The sequence below is a fragment of the Melanotaenia boesemani genome, chromosome 10, assembly GCF_017639745.1.
Source record: "Melanotaenia boesemani isolate fMelBoe1 chromosome 10, fMelBoe1.pri, whole genome shotgun sequence".
Taxonomy (NCBI): domain Eukaryota; kingdom Metazoa; phylum Chordata; class Actinopteri; order Atheriniformes; family Melanotaeniidae; genus Melanotaenia; species Melanotaenia boesemani.
The window spans coordinates 11,061,138-11,076,816 of NC_055691.1; the positions used below are offsets into that span (position 1 = coordinate 11,061,138).

Sequence of the window (15,679 nt, forward strand, 5' to 3'; positions counted from 1 at the left end):
GGTTATTATGTAAAAGCATTAAGGTTAACTTGTTTTATGAATTGCAATACTTATTGTAACCTGTCAACCTTGATTCCACTTTTTATGTATCACTGACATAAAATAATTTTTCTTAAAATACTAATATATATATATATGTATATATATATATATATATCCATCCATCCATCCATCCATTTTCTTCTGCTTATCTGGAGTCAGGTCGCGGGGGAAGCTGCCTAAGCAAGGAAACCCAGACTTCCCTCTCCCCAGCCACATTCACCAGCTCATCCGGAGGGATCCCGAGGCGTTCCCAGGCCAGCCGAGAGATGTAGTCCGTCCAGCGTGTCCTGGGTCGGCCCCAGGGCCTCTTTCCAACGGGACGTGCCCGGAACACCTCACCAGGGAGGCGTCCAGGAGGCATCCTAACCAGATGCCCGAGCCACCTCATCTGGTTCCTCTCGATGTGGAGGAGCAGCGGCTCTACTCTGAGCCCCTCCCGGATCACCGAGCTTCTCACCCTGTCTCTAAGGGAGAGCCCGGCCACCCTGAGGAGAAAACTAATTTCAGCCGCTTGTATTCGCAATCTCGTTCTTTTGGTTTTTACCCATAGCTCATGACCATAGGTGAGGGTAGGAACGTAGATCGACTGGTAAATCGAGAGCTTTGCCTTTTGGCTCAGCTCCCTCTTCACCACGACAGACTGATGCAGAATCTGCATCACTGTGGATGCCGCACCGATCCGCCTGTCGATCTCCCGCTCCATCCTTCTCTCACTCGTGAATCTATCGCAGACCCGGAGAGAGCACTCCAGCCTTTTCCGGCTGACGACCATGATCTCGGACTTGGAGGTGCTGATTCTCATCCCAGCTGCTTCACACTTGGCTGCGAATCGCTCCAGTGAGAGCTGAAGATCACGGCCCGATGAAGCCAACAGAACTACGTCATCCGCAAAGAGCAAAGACCCAATCCTGAGGCCACCGAACCGGATCCCCTCGACACCTCGGCTGCGCATACAAATTCTGTCCATAAAAGTTATGAACAGAATCGGTGACAGAGGACAGCCTTGGCGGAGTCCAACCCACACTGGAAACGATTCTGATTTACTGCCGGCAATGCGGACCAAGCTCTGACACCGGTCGTACAGGGATCGGACAGCTCGTACAAGCGAGTCCGGCACTCCATACTCTCAGAGTAACCCCCACAGGAGTCCCCGGGGAACACGGTTGAATGCCTTCTCCAAATCCACAAAACACATGTAGATTGGTTGGGCAAACTCCCATGCCCCCTCAAAGACCCCATAGAGGGTGTAGGGCTGGTCCACTGTTCCACGACCGGGACGAAAACCACACTGCTCCTCCTCAATTCGAGGTTCGACTATCTGACGGACCCTCCTCTGCAGCACCCCTGAATAGACCTTACCGGGGAGGCTGAGGAGTGTGATCCCCCTGTAGTTGGAGTACACCCTCCGGTTCCCCTTTTTGAAGAGGGGGACCACCACCCCAGTCTGCCAGTCCAGTGGGGACTGTCCCAGATGTCTATGCAATGCTGCAGAGGCGTGTCAGCCAAGACAGCCCTACAGCATCTAGAGCCCTAAGGAACTCTGGGCCTTTTTAACCACCTCAGCGACCTCAGCCCCAGAGATAGGAGAGCCAGCACCAGCTACCCCAGACTCTGCTTCCTCATCAGAAGACGTGTTGGTGGGATTGAGGAGGTCTTCGAAGTATTCCCTCCACCGCCTCACAACATCCCGAGTCGAGGTCAGCAGCCCCCCATCCCCACAGTACACAGTGTTGACGGAGCACCGCTTTCCCCTCCTGAGCCGCTGGATGGTGGACCAGAATCTCCTCGAAGCCGTCCGGAAGTCATTCTCCATGGCCTCTCCAAACTCCTCCAATGCCCAAGCTTTTGCCTTAGCGACCGCAGAAGCTGCGCTCCGCTTAGCTCGCCAATACCTATCAGCTGCCTCTGGAGCCCCACAGGCCAAAATCTGTCTGCCAGGCCTGACAAGGCATCCTCCCCCACCATCTGAGCCAACTCACCACCAGGTGGTGATCAGTTGACAGCTCCGCCCCTCTCTTCACCCGAGTGTCCAGAACATACGGCCGCAAGTCCGACGACACGACTACAAAGTCCATCATCGAACTGCGGTCTAGAGTGTCCTGGTGCCAAGTGCACATGTGGACACTCTTATGTCTGAACAAGGTGTTGGTTATGGACAGTCCATGACGAGCACAGAAGTCCAACAACAAAGCACCACTCGGATTTAGATTAGGGGGGCCGTTCCTCCCAATCAAACCCCTACAGGTCTCGCTGTCATTGCCCACGTGAGCATTGAAATCCCCCAGCAGAACGAGGGAGTCCCCGGAAGGAGTTAGAGATGTGGCGGTCATGAACAAATCGATTCCTTTGAACAACTCTTTTAAATGACCCAACCAACTTCATCAACCTTCGTCCCATATCTAATCTCCCCTTCATTTCCAAAATTTTAGAAAAATCTGTTGCCTCTCAACTTCATAATCATCTGCTGTCCAACAATATTTATGAGCAGTTTCAATCTGGCTTCCGTCCCCTCCACAGCACCGAGACTGCACTTATCAAAATTTCTGATGACCTACTCATGGCTTCCGACTCTGGACTGCTTTCCATCCTCATTCTCCTGGACCTCACAGCAGCCTTTGATACCATTTCTCACGCTACTCTTCTAAGTCGACTCTCATTTCTTGGCATCACTCACACCCCAATAGCCTGGTTTACTTCATATCTCTCTGATCGAACACAGTTCATACAACTCAAATCTCATAAATCTATTTCCTACCCCGTTTCCGCTGGAGTGCCCCAAGGTTCTGTACTGGGCCCCCTCCTTTTTATCATCTACATACTCCCACTCGGCCACATCCTTCGTAAATATAATATCAATTTCCACTGCTACGCGGACGACACCCAGCTCTACCTCTCAACTCAACCATCTGCCTCGCTCCCGCCCATCTTGCAACAACTCCACTGGCTCCCCATCAAACAAAGGATCATCTACAAAATACTGATCATCACTTTTAAGGCACTCCATAACTTGGCTCCATCTTACATCTCTGATCTCCTTCATCCACACACCCCTTCCCGCACACTGCGTTCCTCCCATACCCATCAGCTTTCCGTTCCCCCGGCACGTCTGGCAACAATGGGGAGCAGGGCGTTTAGTCGCTCGGCTCCTCATCTCTGGAATTCCCTCCCTCCTGATCTCCGTACAGTGGACTCCTTCCTTCTCTTCAAATCCAGACTCAAAACTCATCTGTTCAGACAGTCTTATCCCCCCTAAGTCCATATACATCTTTCCACAGTGTTTCCTTCCTCTATCACTTATTCTGTTTTGTGCTTTTAATGTTTTGCTTACTTTTAGTGTCTTATGTTTGTACAGTGTCCTTGGGTGCTTTGATAAGGCGCTTTTTTAAAATAAAATGTATTATTATTATTATTATTATTAAATGAACGATGGGAACCGATTCACAGCTGTGAGCCGTTCATTTGTGAGACTTTTTATATACAAATTTTTGACACTGCCTTCATCAAATCAAACTTTATTTATAAAGTTCTTTTCATGCCATAGGACACACAAAGCTCTTTACATGATTAAAAACGTAAGAATAAAAACACTCAATGAAATCTTTCACACAGTCACACGCACACACGTATACACACACACCAAGCCCCCCCCCCCCCACAGCTAAAAATGGCTGAATAAATAAATAAATGAATAAATAAGTAAATAAGAAGAAGTAGTACAGCTGTACAGTTGATTAAAATGAAAATAAAATAACGTGTGAAATCACAGAAGTCCAATTCATATGAAGCATCTATGGGCAGAGTGTATTGTTTGGAAACAAATACTGTGAGTTCTATCCAAAACATTTACTAGAATTTGCACTGACTTCTCAGGTTTATCCTTTTTTATCTATATTTTTCCTATAATTATTTAATCTTGTATAGCAGATTTTATATATTTATTTTGATTTTGTTTGTCATTCTTATATATTGTGAAATTTTGTAAGATATTGTGAGAAAGAGCCAGTCTTTTGAATGGCTCTTTGAAAGGAACGGCTCCTCAAGATCCGGCTCCCTTCAAAGAGCCATAAATCCCATCTCTAGAAGGAGTGCTCTCCAACACCCCCCTCAAGGACTCCAAAAAGGGTGGGTACTCTGAGCTGCTATTTGGTGCATAAGCACAAACAACAGTCAAGACCCGTCCCCCCACCCGAAGGGAGGCTACCCTTTCATCCACCGGGGTATACCCCAACGTACAGGTTGGGGGGCAATGAGCATGTCCATACCTGCTCGGCGCCTCTCACCGGGAGCAACTCCAGAATGGAAGAGGGTCCAGCCCCTCTCGAAGGCAGTGGTTCCAGAGCCCAAGCCGTGCGTCGAGGTGAGTCCAACTATATCTAGTCGGAGCCGCTCAACCTCGCGCACCAGCTCAGCTTCCTTCCCCGCCTTCCTTCCCTAGAGCTAGCTTTTGCAGCCGAGGATCAGACCACCAGGGTCCCCGCCTCTGGCAGCCGCCCAGCTCACACTGCACCCGACCCCTATGGCCCCTCCTGCAGGTGGTGAGCATATATATATATATATATATATATATATATATATATATATATATATATATATATATATATGTATGTATATAATAATTATCTTATATATATTAATCACACTAAAAGCTAAGAAAAACTCAGCAGAACCTCGCTGGCAGAACAACAACCCTCAAACAATAACTTGAACAACAAGCACGCTGTTCATTTTAAGTTTACAAGGTGAAATCCAGCACAATGAAGAAATTAAAGCTAGACACAACACAATAATTGTATCCCCTGATGCGGGAGCCGACACCTGATCCAGCCGGAAACATGTTCTGGGACCGTGTTAGGTTTTGAGGCTCCCACCATACGGATTCTCAATCCTTTAAAGAGATTGAACACCGACTTCCTCCGGAGTAATTCCAGCAAAGACGAACAGAACACACTTCAACTCCAGTCTTCACTGAGCTCAGGATTTTTACTTCACAGATCTCCAGTTACAATAAGCCGTATACACCTACGTTCTCTGACCGACCCTCACAAGGCCAACCACCTACATATTTACATAGTGCATAAAAACCTACAGTCAGCCCCATTACCATACAGAAACGGGTGTATATACAATTGTAACTCCCAAAACACTACCACAGATTAACATACACCATTTCCCACCAAATACACCATTACAACCCCCTTTAACCCAAATGCTTAACTTAACACAATTACATAAATCAATAAAGCAAATACAAAAAATAAACACTATCATCCCATCCTCCCCCCTTTCTCTGGCCACTTGGTGCGTGCCAAATCAGCCAATTCAGCACACCAGGCCCTGGTTAACACCCTCATGGGCGCGCCTCCATGAAGGTGCTGTTCCCCAAACCACCTCAGAGGGAGAGAGAGAGATTAGCAACAAAAACACATACTGAAAATAATCCAAACCCAATGTATTACCCAACCTAATAGGATCCAATGTTAGTGGATAAATACATTAACAAAAACTAAAGAAACACAAATAAAAGGATATCAAAGTGTATGCAGGGCATGTAGGTGTGTGGTCTCATACTGAGCACCTACTTAGTGAGGAAATGTATGCAGCTTCCTCACAGACCGCCATAGTTGGATCCGGAACGTATTTCATTGGCTCCCCCACCTGCTGTGTTACTACAAAAAATCACCTAAATAATAATGTAGATAAATAAATGTTTGTTTCGTGTTTAGAATAGTTTTCTGTTTTGTTACTGTATATTCTCCATTGAGATTACACAAAAAATCTTGTGTTTGCATAATTTAGAGGTATTCTAAGGCGAATTTTAGGTTGCGGAAACGGAGGGAGGGAGAGGATCACGTTACGCAGGCGTGCAATGATTTTGAGATTGCAGTTAGTTTTCACTCAGATGGAAAAAGTGTAAAAAATACAAGTAAGTCTGCTGAAGTTTTTCAAAGTAGCTGGCCAGTCGGATCCTAAACAAGCCAAAATCGTATCAGTGGATCAACAGTGCGGAGACCCCGGTGGACACAGCAGCATGGATGCTGTATGGGCCGTTTTGGATAAATAGACTAAAAGTGACGTAGGAAGACATCACAATTATTCTCTGCTGTTTCTGTTGCCGCTGATTATTAGATATTTGCAGTATACTAAGCAAGAAAAGAAACGCCAGTTAGTTAATGTAGGCTACTATCATGGTTCCTCAAAGTGACCGTAAAACAGATGGTTTGGTGTTTCTTGAAGGATTGAAAATGTTGTGTGCTGAATGGCAGATTAAATCTGGAAAATGAAAACTTTCCTTCTGTTTCTGTCAGGGGAAAGGCTGTAGTGGATTATATTGTGACACCCATGTTAATATTAACACGTGTACTGAACTGAAGGTTTACTCTGGATCTTGTAGAGAGGGTTGGACATGATGCTCTCAGGTTGATCTCAAACATCTCATCTCAAACGGGGAATTTTATAGGGTTCTAAACAGTAGATGAAATGATTTCCTAGAGTCTCCAGGTATGATGGTGGAAGAACAAAATGGCTTCAGGGAAAACAGGGCATGCATGGTTTGTCTTCCGTTGTGAGAGCAAGGTTACAGGAGGGTAAAGAGACTTTGTTTTGTAGACTTTAAAAAATCTTTTGATTGGATAAAGAGAGATCTTTTGGAATATAAATTGATCTCTTCTGGTATTGGAGGTGAATTCTATGGTACTATTAAATCCCTGTACAACGTTCCCGTTGCTTGTATTCAGGTAAATAATCTTAGAACTGATTGGTTTCCTGCTCTGTTTGGAGTTAAACAAGGAGATGTTCTTTCCCAACTTTATTTACTTTCTATGTAAATGACTTGGCCCACGAAATCAAACAGGCTAAGCTTGGTTTAGATATAGAAGACGCTACACTTAGGGAGAGGTCAGAGGTCATTGTGTGCACAATGAAGATCTGGTACGTTGCCCCTAGCGACTGAAGTGAGTGGGTATAAGGGTGTACCTGAAGAACAGTGTATATGTGTTTTGTGTGATCTTGAAGTTGTTGGAGATAAACTTAATTTCTTGTTCCAATGTCCGCTGTATGATGAACTGAGGAAATCTCTGTCTGAAAACGTACAAAGGAAGAAAGCAGATTTGTTTTGGATGTCTGAGTATGATATGTTGAGTTGGTTCTTCAAGGAGGAGATTCATGCTTTAGCTAGATTTATTGACACAGGATGGACATTAAGACAGAAAACATTGTTTCCTACATAAGAACACAATCCTTTCATTTGTATATTTTGATTTATCTTGTTGTTGTTGTATAAGTTGATGGATACACGAGACTTGTTCTTGGTTTTCTGGTTTTTCTTTTTCTGTTTGCCATCTTTGAATTGTCTAGATTTATATTGTATAGTGTCTTGTAAGCCCATGTGGACATGACACTGGAATTAACAAATCAATCAATCTAAAAGAGAAGAATGTTCACATGGCTTCATAAATCTGAACCTTTCTCAGTGTAGAACAAAGTGTGTATGAGAGCCATGTAATGTCCATGTTAGCATGACGGTGCTGCTCTGACCCCCCTCCTCCTTTCAGGGTGGAGCCTGCTGGAGAACCATGGTTGAAACCAGGAGGTGTGAGGAAGTGTAAGTGTGTTTTTTATTGATTTCATCACATTCAACCATCTTCACACTGTCCCATCACTCATTCATCAGTCAGCATCAAAGTGTCAATAGATCAATAACTGCAGCTGGATTGTGTTTGTTCTCTCCATCAGATTCCTGTCCACTCACTATCGACATGAACACAGTGGACAGAAAACTTAAACTGTCTGACAACAACAGGAAGGTGACACGTGTGAAGGAGATTCAGTCATATCCTGATCATCCAGACAGATTTTACAGGCCTCAGCTGCTGTGTGGAAATGTTCTGACTGGTCGCTGCTACTGGGAGGTCGAGTGGAGAGGAGATGTTGATATATCAGTGTGTTATAAAGAAATCAGGAGGAGAGGAGACATCAGAGACTGCTGGTTTGGATTCAATGATCAGTCCTGGAATCTAAAATGTTCTGATGATGAAGGTTACTCTGTCTGGCACAATAACAGAAAAGCACCCATCTCCTCCTCCTCCTCCTCCTCCTCCTCCTCCTCCTCTGTCTCTAACAGAGTAGCAGTGTATGTGGACTGTCCTGCTGGCTCTCTGTCCTTCTACAGAGTCTCCTCTGACTCACTGATCCACCTCCACACCTTCATCACCACATTCACTCATCCTCTCTATGCTGGTTTTGGGTTCTGGTCCTTGTCTGGTTCCTGGATGTCTCTGTGTTGAGTGTAAAGAGTTTGATCGTGTCAGAGAAACTCTGACTGGTGAACAGATAGTTCAGTCTGTACATGTCTGTCTCTTTCACTCAGAAACATCTTTTCAGATTCAACCAGTTTCTGTGTGAAACTCTTCTAAATGATTCCTTGGAAACTTCTTCCTCTTCCAGTCCTTTAAAGATGGAAGCTGTGCTTCTTCCAGGATCCACATTTTGTTTCCAGTCAAAGCTTCACACTGAATATCAGGATGTTGTGTTCACTTCATGTCAGCTGCAGTTAGTTTCACTTCATGATGCTGGAAATGAAAATCCTCCCAGTGTTTCACTCTTAGTTTGTTTGCTTCATTCTGTCTTTATTTGGACTTTCTGACATTTTCACATGTTGAATTATTGATTTTTCACTTTTTGCCTCTTTATTCACCACAATCTTCATTTTTCATTCTGTCTCCAAATGTCTGACTTTATATGTGAAATGTAGACTCTTCATGTACTTTTAAAACTGACACCTTGATGACCTGCGACTGTTGTACTAAGTACGGTACAACCCACACCATCCAGTAAGCGGACGACACACCAGTGGTGGGTCTCATCCAGGACGGTGAGGAGAGGCTCTGCAGGGAGGAGGTGAGACTTTTTGTGGACTGGTGCAGTAACAACAACGTGATCCTGAATGTGGAAAAAACCAAAGATCTGGTGATGGACGGCCTGTTCACGCTGCTGTGGAGATCCTCCCACACATTAAGTTCCTGGGAGGTGACGTAGCCGACAACCTCACCTGGTCCCTGCTCACCTCCTCCTCTGTAAAAAAGCCCACCAGCGCCTGCACTTCCTGCAGAGGTGAAAGGTCCATCCTCAGCAGTTTCTGCAGAGGCACCATGGAGAGAGAGCTGACCAGCAGCATCTCTCTGTAGCACGAGAGCAGCAGCAGCTCAAAGTCTCTGAGGAGGGTGGTGAGGGCTGCCCAGAGGATCCCTGGAGTCACATTGCCCCCATTGAGGAGCTAGCAACGCAGCGCTGCCTGTCCAGGGTGGTGGAAATCATCATGGACCCCACTCACCCCTGTTTTCTGTCCTGCTTCGGGCAGAAGGAACCGCAGTCTGACATCAGAACTGGACGGTTTTTATCCAACAACCATCAGGCTGCTACAGTTTAAACAGACGGTAACAGCCGTACAGCAATATGAGGCAGTAGCAGGTTCTGGTACTTCCATTCACTATCTGCAGAAATCCTCTTCTAGTTTCATGTTATTCATATTTTTACAGCTATTTTTTAGCTGGTTATGTTTTTCTGACTTTATTCAGGATGTTTTCTTGTATTTTATCTTATTTCTGACACAGATGGTTTCTTACTTTGCTCAATCTGACTTGTTTATAATAATTTGGCTGATGTGAATATAATATGATCGGTTTGGTCCTTGTAAAAGAAAAAGTTTAATCTTTAATGTGTTTTTTTTATAGTTAATACAAACTTTTTCTAACTTCTTTATTTTATTATTTGATCGTGCAATAATCATTATTTTTATTACATGAATTATTTCTTTTTTATATCATTTTCTTTTTGTATATAATTTCTATGTTTGTTCAATTAAAATAAAATAATTCATTCCAAAAATATCTACACGGAAAATAAAGAATAAACATTTCAATAAAACTTTAAGTTGTAAATTTATTTTCTTAAACATTCTAATAATACATTTGTTTGCCTTCCTTATTATTTTACATAATTTTAAACTGAATTTAAAACATTTCAATCATTTTCTTTCTTTCATTCTGTACCACTTAGTCCATTACGGGTCGCAGGTAAGCTGGAGCCTATCCCAGCATTTTGACAGTTGAGAGGCAGGACCAACACAGATAGAGACAAACAATCATTTACTCACACACACACACACACACACACACACACACACACACACACACACACACACACACACACACACACACACACACACACACACACACACACACACACTCACTTTATTTAGAGTCACCAATTAACCTAACATGCATGTGTTTGACAAAAAAAGATTATAATAATTTTATTGTTATTATTATTATTATTATTATTAGTAGTAGTAGTAGTAGTAGTAGTAGTAATAGAAGTAGTAGTAGTAGTAACAGAAGTAGTAGTAGTAGTAGTAGTTGCACCGATAAGAATCAAGAGCAACTTGAGCAAACAGAAAACACCATGGAGAAACAATACTGTGGTTACCAGCCTAAAAAGAGAATGCAGAAAAACTGAGCGGAAATGGCGGAAAAATAAACTTCAAATTTACTATGAGCTGTACAAACAAAGTCTACGTAACTATAACAATGAGCTGTGCAAGGCCAGAGAGCTGCATTTATCTGAAATGATTAACAGGAATGTCAACAATTCTCGCACTCTGTTTGCTATGATTGAAAAACTTACAAATCCTCCTAAACAGATAAGCCCAGAGCTCCTTTCCACTGAGAAATGCAACCAATTTGCAAACTTTTTTAGCCAAAAAATTAAAACAATTAGGCAAAATATTAATTCCACACAGTCAAACAAGAAAATTAGTCTGTGTCCAAAACCCGGAAATAATTCTGATGTCATGTCACAATTTAAAATGGTGAATTTAAAAGTCCTACAAGAAACAGTTTGGCATTTGAAATCAACAACATGCACTCTGGACATGATACCATCCGACTTTTTAAAAACAGTTTTTACCTCAGTAGAAAGTGATCTACTACTGATAGTTAACAGCTCGCTGGCATCAGGCATTTTTCCCAAGTCACTAAAGATAGCTGCTATTAAGCCACTCCTAAAGAAAAGGACTCTAGACGCCTCAATAATGAACAACTATAGACCTGTCTCTAACCTCTCTTTTATTTCCAAGATTATTGAAAAAGTTGTATTTCACCAGCTTCATGACTTTTTAAATGAAAGTGGAAATCTTGATAAATTTCAGTCCGGCTTCCGACCTCATCACAGCACTGAAACAGCTCTGGTCAAAGTGTTAAATGACATTAGGTTGAATACCGATTCTGGTCAAGTATCAGTCCTGGTTCTGTTGGATCTCAGTGCTGCGTTTGATACTGTAGATCACAGAATCCTGTTGCACAGGCTGGAAAACTGGGTTGGACTTTCTGGAGCGGTTCTTAACTGGTTCAGGTCCTATTTAGAAGGCCGGAGTTATTTTGTTACGATCGGCAGCTATGAATCCGAGCGAGTGGCCATGGCTTGTGGAGTCCCCCAGGGGTCAGTCCTTGGACCTCTTCTGTTCAACTTGTATATGCTCCCTTTGGGTAAAATATTACAAAACTATAGCATTAGTTATCAAAGTTATGCAGATGATACACAACTTTATGTGTCTCTGTCACCAGATGACTGCAGTCCAATAGACTTAATGTGTCAGTGTCTGGAGCAAATAAACACCTGGATGAGGGAGAATTTCCTACAATTAAATGAAGACAAAACTGAGATTATTCTGTTTGGTAGCAAAGAGAAGAGGGTCAGCATTGGCAAACACCTGGAGACTCGGGCTCTTAAAATTACCAACCAAGTTCGTAACCTGGGAGTGTTGATAGACTCAGATCTGACTTTCAGCAGCCATAACAAAGCTGTCACTAAGACAGCTTTTTACCAGCTCAGAAACATCAACAGAATTAAAAGTTTAGTCTCCCAGAAAGACCAGGAGAAACTCATCCATGCATTCATCTCCAGTAGGCTGGATTACTGTAATGGTCTTTTAACAGGACTTCCTAAAAAGAGCATTAAACATCTGCAGCTCATCCAGAACGCTGCTGCTAGAGTTTTAACCAGGACTAAGAGATCTGAACACATCACACCAGTTTTAAAATCTTTACACTGGCTTCCAGTCAGTCACAGAATAGATTTTAAAACCCTTCTGATCATTTACAAATCCCAGAATGGTTTAGGCCCAGAATACATCTGTGATATGTTCAGAGAATATAAACCTAGCAGAGCTCTTAGATCCAAAGACTCTGGTCAACTAGTCCAGACCAGAGTCCAGACTAAACATGGAGAAGCAGCATTTAGCTGTTATGCTGCAAACAAATGGAACAAACTGCCAGTGGAGATTAAACTTTCCCCAAATGTAGACATTTTTAAATCCAGGTTAAAAACTTTTCTTTTCTCATGCGCCTATGCATGAAATCTGCACGGTAACTTTTTTTTTAACTTATCTTGCTTTTAATCATTTTAATGTAATTTATTATTTTATTGTGATTATGTGTTGATTATGTGTTGATGCCTTTTACTATTCTAAATATCTGTAATGTCTTTGTTTTATGTAAAGCACTTTGAATTGTCCTGTACATGAAATGTGCTGTACAAATAAACTGCCTTGCCTTGCCTTGCCTTGCCTAGTAAGAGAATTTCAGGTGGACAGATACCTGGTAGTTCCACGAACTGCAGTTCCACCATCAGCCAGCAGAGGGCAGTAACTAACCAACTTCAGTCCCACCATCACACAGTAGCATCTATTATAAGCATCTATTTCACACACAAATTTACTCTTTACATTTGTGTTACAATTTCTAATATGATAATAGTACTAACATAATAATAACCTGATAAAAATATAATATCTATAGTTGTAAATATTTAAATATGAACACATTCAAAATTGTTAGACATGAAAACATGTAAATATATTCACACACACACAACTACACTATTTTCATTCTTAAGAAAAGTAAAAAATACAGTTTCCATCATTAAATGAAAGACTTTCATTCAGTGATTGTAAATATGGAACAAAAATGGGTTAACAGCTGGACATTAAAGCAAACTATAGAATTGTTCAGTCTTTTCTAAACTAAACATGTTCTCCCTGCTGTCCTTTAAAACTAAACACAAACAAGAAGACAATCTTCATGTTTTCTGTCATGTACAACTGGAATCCTCCGTTTCCATCTTTTGTCCCACATGCAGACCAAACTATTCCACCTGCTTGCTCTGGCCTCTTGGAGTTGGTGCAGCTTCATCCCCAAACACTGCTCATGGTAGCATCTTCCACAGGTATCACACTGTATCTGCACAATAACAGCAGTAAAATAACATGGGATTAATCCTGCATCTACAATGCAAATAAAGAGGTAAATGTGCAGCAGAGAATCATTTCTTGTTACTGTCAGGACGATGTTTGCTTCAACTTATTATTATTTATTTATTGTGTGAATGCTGGAAGCATTTATGGTTTTACGGTTTATGATTATGGCAGTTTAAAAAACCATAACTTTTACAATCTTCACCAAAGTCTCTCATGCTCTGGCACACTGTAACTTTTCAGCCTGTCCCGCTACTCCAAACAAATTCTCATAACTCCTACAATTTTCATCGTAGAGACATAAAGTATACATCAAAACGGAGGAATTTAAGTTGGCTTCGAGCAGAACCAAGAATGACAGAGCTGGGACTTATAGATTTGGAGCTAGGCCTCTCCAAGTGAGCAAAAGTCTACTTTTGCTCCCATTGACTTCCATTCAAATCAGAGGCAGTATTCTGGTTCAAAGCGCTTTTTTCATGTGTTTTAAACTCGCCACCATTTAAATTCTGTTCCACGTAGGGACAAATAAATTACATCCCTGTGTTCCTCAGACCCTCCTGCCGCTCACGGTGAAAGAATTATTTCCATATGTGTTATAGTTTCCGGACAGGAGCAAGGAGTTCGGGAGGTGCGCAGAGTGATTTGGCAGTTCAGCTCTCCCTCGTCTCAGTCTGCCTGCTAAGTCAGGGGCAGTTGTCATGACAACTCACTCACTGCTGCAGCTTTCAGCAGGCAGATGACCTTTTACCTAATTCATTCAGTCCTATTGATACAGATTATGGACTTTTCACCTGGATTGGTCCTCCTAATAAGTCCAGGTATGTCTCTCTGTCCCCCTCTCCTTTCTCCTCCTTGTCCTACTCATTACTACAGGCCACATGTCCTCCTCTGTCTCTCCTCCTCTGTCCTGTCATCATGTCCTTTGCTGCTCACTTACATGGACTGTGGTTATGCTGCCAATTCTACTCTGTTTCAGCTCTTTCTGCCTTTTACAATCATTTGTTCTACATTCAACCAGTTCAGCACCTTTAATTATGGGTGCCAATGCTGAAGGCATTGGCAACATATTACTATTGCTATTATCATTATGGGTGGTCTCAGCTGCTGTCTCAGCAAAGAGCCAATGTTTAACCCTTTCATACCTCTCATTCTGCAATCATGCTGAGATTAACCTTTTTTTTTCTCTGTCACTTTTCATCTAGATGTCCAGGTGTTGTCAACACCACAGCCCCCCCCCCCCCCCCCCCCCCCCTCCCCCCCCCCACCCACACACACACACACACACACACACACACACACACACACACACACACACACACACACACACACATACAAAAACAGCAAGTGACTCTAATTATGGACTGGGTTGAGCAAAGATCTTGAAACTTACCAGTTTTATTGAAAGTCCCCATGTAAACATTTTTGCACATTAAGCATGACTAGACCGCCATCTAGTGGCCATTCTGCACATTTTCCAATCATGTTGAGAATTGCTGAAACTCTGTTTCAGATCTTTCTGCCTTTTACAGTGATTTGGGCTACATTCATCCTGTTCAGCACCTTTAATATTCAGTTTCAGCTTTAAATACTTTAACTATTGACTTCAGCTTCATGATTACTGTTAGAGTAAGCAAAGTTGACAGTTTAAAGTTAACAGTTTAAACTTTCTCCCTTAAGGATGGGCAATGATTTGTGGTCTCACCCATCCTGCAGAGGACAGGATGTGGTGGTCACAGCTCTGTGTGATAAGGGTCATAAAGTGTTGTATGCTAATGTGCTTCCCTGTTTGAAGTTTGCGAGAACTTTGCTTGCTCTACTGAAGTGTGATAGCTGCTCAATAAAAAGGGTGTACTGGGGTTGAGACTTCGGAGTTGACACCAGACACTCTCTGAGTGCTGAACCACAGTCTCTCCCCATCGCGATGAAGCTGACTTCACTCTGAGTTCTTTGTGTCTTATTCTATGATGGAAAAATACCCATCATTTTTGGTGCCGTGACCCGGATCCCAACATACCCATTCGTTGACAGGAGGAGGCCTGAACACCGAAACCCGCGCGGGCAGCCATCATCAGGACGGCTGAGAGGAAAGACCTGACGACTGAATTGTCCAACAGGCCGGTGATTTACTTCATGCTCATCCTGCCAGCGGTGGATTGACGGGATCCGTGACTGAAGAGGACACCGAACTCGGAGTGAGTATAAGCAAGAGAGTGACGCTAGGGAAAGAAATAATAGACGCCAGGTTAAACCTGGGAGCAGTCTTTGTTATAACACGCCAGATTAAATCTGGGGCAGTGTTGGTAAAACACGCCAAGTGGTTCCTGGGAGCAG

At 42.9% G+C, this 15,679-nt stretch overlaps 1 protein-coding gene and 1 pseudogene across 1 annotated transcript; both read left to right on the forward strand.

The window, feature by feature from the left end:
* Positions 1-15,679, forward strand: part of LOC121646913 — a 143,334-nt pseudogene that overhangs the window by 35,943 nt on the left and 91,712 nt on the right.
* LOC121647159 (stonustoxin subunit alpha-like) lies at positions 6,959-8,436 on the forward strand. Its single transcript, XM_041996347.1, has 3 exons — positions 6,959-6,969; positions 7,593-7,642; positions 7,774-8,436. The coding sequence occupies exons 1-3, from the start codon at positions 6,959-6,961 to the stop codon at positions 8,322-8,324; spliced, it is 612 nt and encodes a 203-aa protein (XP_041852281.1). The 3' UTR covers positions 8,325-8,436.